At 39.7% G+C, this 2,617-nt stretch overlaps 1 protein-coding gene across 1 annotated transcript in view; it reads right to left on the bottom strand.

The window, feature by feature from the left end:
- LOC107112056 overlaps positions 1–1,132 on the bottom strand; it is a 7,207-nt gene extending 6,075 nt beyond the window's left edge. The window contains exon 1 of the mRNA XM_015413123.1: positions 1,067–1,132. Coding sequence (XP_015268609.1) covers positions 1,067–1,097 — 31 coding nt within the window. The 5' untranslated portion in view covers positions 1,098–1,132. The remainder of the gene's footprint in view (positions 1–1,066) is intronic.
- Positions 1,133–2,617: the final 1,485 nt, after the last annotated feature.

The raw sequence follows: 2,617 nt of genomic DNA, 5'->3' as shown, positions 1-2,617 counted from the left end.
GGGAAAATAGCTAGATTTGAGTCCAGTAGGGAGATCAGGCTCTTGAAAGCTCCTACCCCGAAAATCTGGTTGGTCTCTTAAGGTGCTGCTGGACTCGAACCGGGCTGTTCCACTGCAGACCAACACGGCTACCCTCTGAGACCATCTGATTAAAGGACCACAGAGCCAAAACTCAGGCAGGCGTTTGCCTTTTAAGACAGGTCTGCTCTCACCCTAAATATCCATTCCCAGAGGAAGCTCTTAGCAACATAGATAGCCAACAGTTAAGTCAAATATCTTATCAACTTGTAATAATTTAAAAGAAAATTGCTATAAGATGATGTATAGATGGTATATGACGCCAAAAAAGACTGCAAATATGAATAGTAATATGTCAAAACAAATGTTGGAAGTGTAAAAATGCAGAGGGCTCGTTTTATCATATGTGGTGGACATGTGAAAAGGCTGAAATGTTTTGGGCTGAGATACATGCAGAAATGGAAAAAAATTGTGAAAGGTAAGTTTAAGAAAGAACCAGAAATACTACTGTTGGGACTGAAAATGGAAGAAGTCAATATGGCAAAAAGGATGTGGTATATGATCACGACTCCCAGAATGACGTACGCTCAATGTTGGAAACAAGATAAGGTTCCCGAAATAGGGGAATGTATTAAAAAATTACTTTTTATGGCTGAAATGGACAAAATGACAAGGAAACTTAACAATTTGGAAGCAGAAGAATTTTTTGCAGACTGGATAGACTTTAAAGACTATTTGGAGAAATATTGGGATGCAAAGGAAAATTTACTTTGCTTTGAGAATTATTGAAAATTAAAGGACAGTAGAAAATAGATAATTGTATAAGACTAACAGTTGAAGATTAAGTTACCTGTGGATGTGAATAAAGAGATGAGGAGATATGAAGAAAATTTAAGAATTGGGCAGGAGGTTGGAGCACTGTGGGAAGCCGAGAAGGGGGGGGGGGGGGAGAAGGGAAGGATATATAATTGTATACGTTTTGATATATGTTTGAACATTTCTTTTTTATTATATCCTAATAAATTGTTTTTTGGGGGGAAAATCTTACTTTTATGCAACTTGAGGATGGTGTAGGCCATGGCTGTTAGGACCCGCTCTCCTTCCAGGATGTAGATATCCCATAGTCGCAGGGTTAAAGTAAATGGAGTCTGTTTACGATATTGAATAACAAATCAGATGTTATACTAGTACATTTCCACTGAAGCCAAAATGCATACAGTGTAGGAACCAAATTTCCTTTATCAAATCTAGATATATTTTCAAAACCATATGTACACATTTCTCATGTATCTAAGCAAAAACAGATAATACATGGTGTCCATTGTTTGCTACTTCAGTATTAAAAATCAAATAATTTCAGTCCAGACTCCAGTGGATAACATAACCTTCCCCTAAATCAACTTGGCAATTTAATTTATGCAATCTTACTACTCTAGGTGAATACATAGAAGAAGAAGGCGGCCCCGGTCACACGGGCTAGATAATGCGGGGGAGGGGGGGAGGAATAGTTGTTCGCCCTGGAGCAAAATAAAGTTGTGCGCTCCCGCAGGAAATGATCCCTGTCTTCAGCTATGATTCCTAAGTAAATTCTTCATCTGAACGAGATCTCTGCCACTGACTGAAGCAGTGGGAGATTAAAAAGGAAGTGGTGTATAGTCAAAGTGCCTGTTAGCAAATGAGTCTGTGAGCAAAGCAAGACATTCCCATCACTCTAAAGTCAGAGTGAACATTAACCATATATTATTAGTAACAGAAAAAGATTACCATGTGCTTTTTCAGCTTTGGGAAAACTTTGCCTAAGATTTTCTCATGGTGAGCCTGGAACCTCTGCAGCTTTGGGAAGCCAGGAATAAAAAACCCTTGGAAAAGAAAATGCCACACATCACACAGGCAGAAGCACATAGAAACAAAAGCTGAGCAGCCGCACATCTAATGTGGGTACTTAACAGGGGCTCTTGATCACCAAAGGTGCACCAAATCTAGCAGTTCACAAGGCACACAATGTACGGATTAAAACCAGGTGCTTGTCTTTTCTTTGGATTTTATGAGATAGGATTTGGATGGGATCTGTAACTCAGTACAGGACAAAGATGATGCTGTGGCAGAACAGAACAGCCAGAGATCAAGCATCTATGCACCAACCACTTTGCACATCATCAAGGTTACTCGCATGACAGAAGTTTTTATGGCCTGTGGGCCAGAGCCATCTCATCCCTGCTAAGGTGCTAGTTATAAAACTGAATTCCAGTATGTTAAACTAACAATAATGACCGCAATGTGGAATCATGTGATTCCATCATTGCTGAAATCTATAAGAGGTGGGGGGGGGGTTTTTTGCCACCCCTTATAAACCTAGATCCGACATATACAGAAGAGCTGCCCAAATCAGTGTGCTCTTTCTAACTGGCACCTACTGTTGCTCTAAGGAAAACACAAACCATCCTTTTCCAATAAAATGGTGTTTGGGCAGAGATTATCGCTTTATTTCATCCAAAAGTTCTATCAGGAAGAAGCTTTCATGTGGTCAGGTTTTAAGCAGCATACTACATTTTTTTTTGGATGGGTGCATGAAGAACTGTGCCTTCCAACATATTTCAAG

The sequence above is a fragment of the Gekko japonicus genome, unplaced genomic scaffold (genome assembly GCF_001447785.1).
Source record: "Gekko japonicus isolate JY-2015 unplaced genomic scaffold, Gekko_japonicus_V1.1 scaffold4215, whole genome shotgun sequence".
Classification (NCBI taxonomy): Eukaryota; Metazoa; Chordata; class Lepidosauria; order Squamata; family Gekkonidae; genus Gekko; species Gekko japonicus.
Note: the sequence above shows the minus strand (reverse complement) of the source record. Positions and strands in the feature narration are given on the sequence as shown.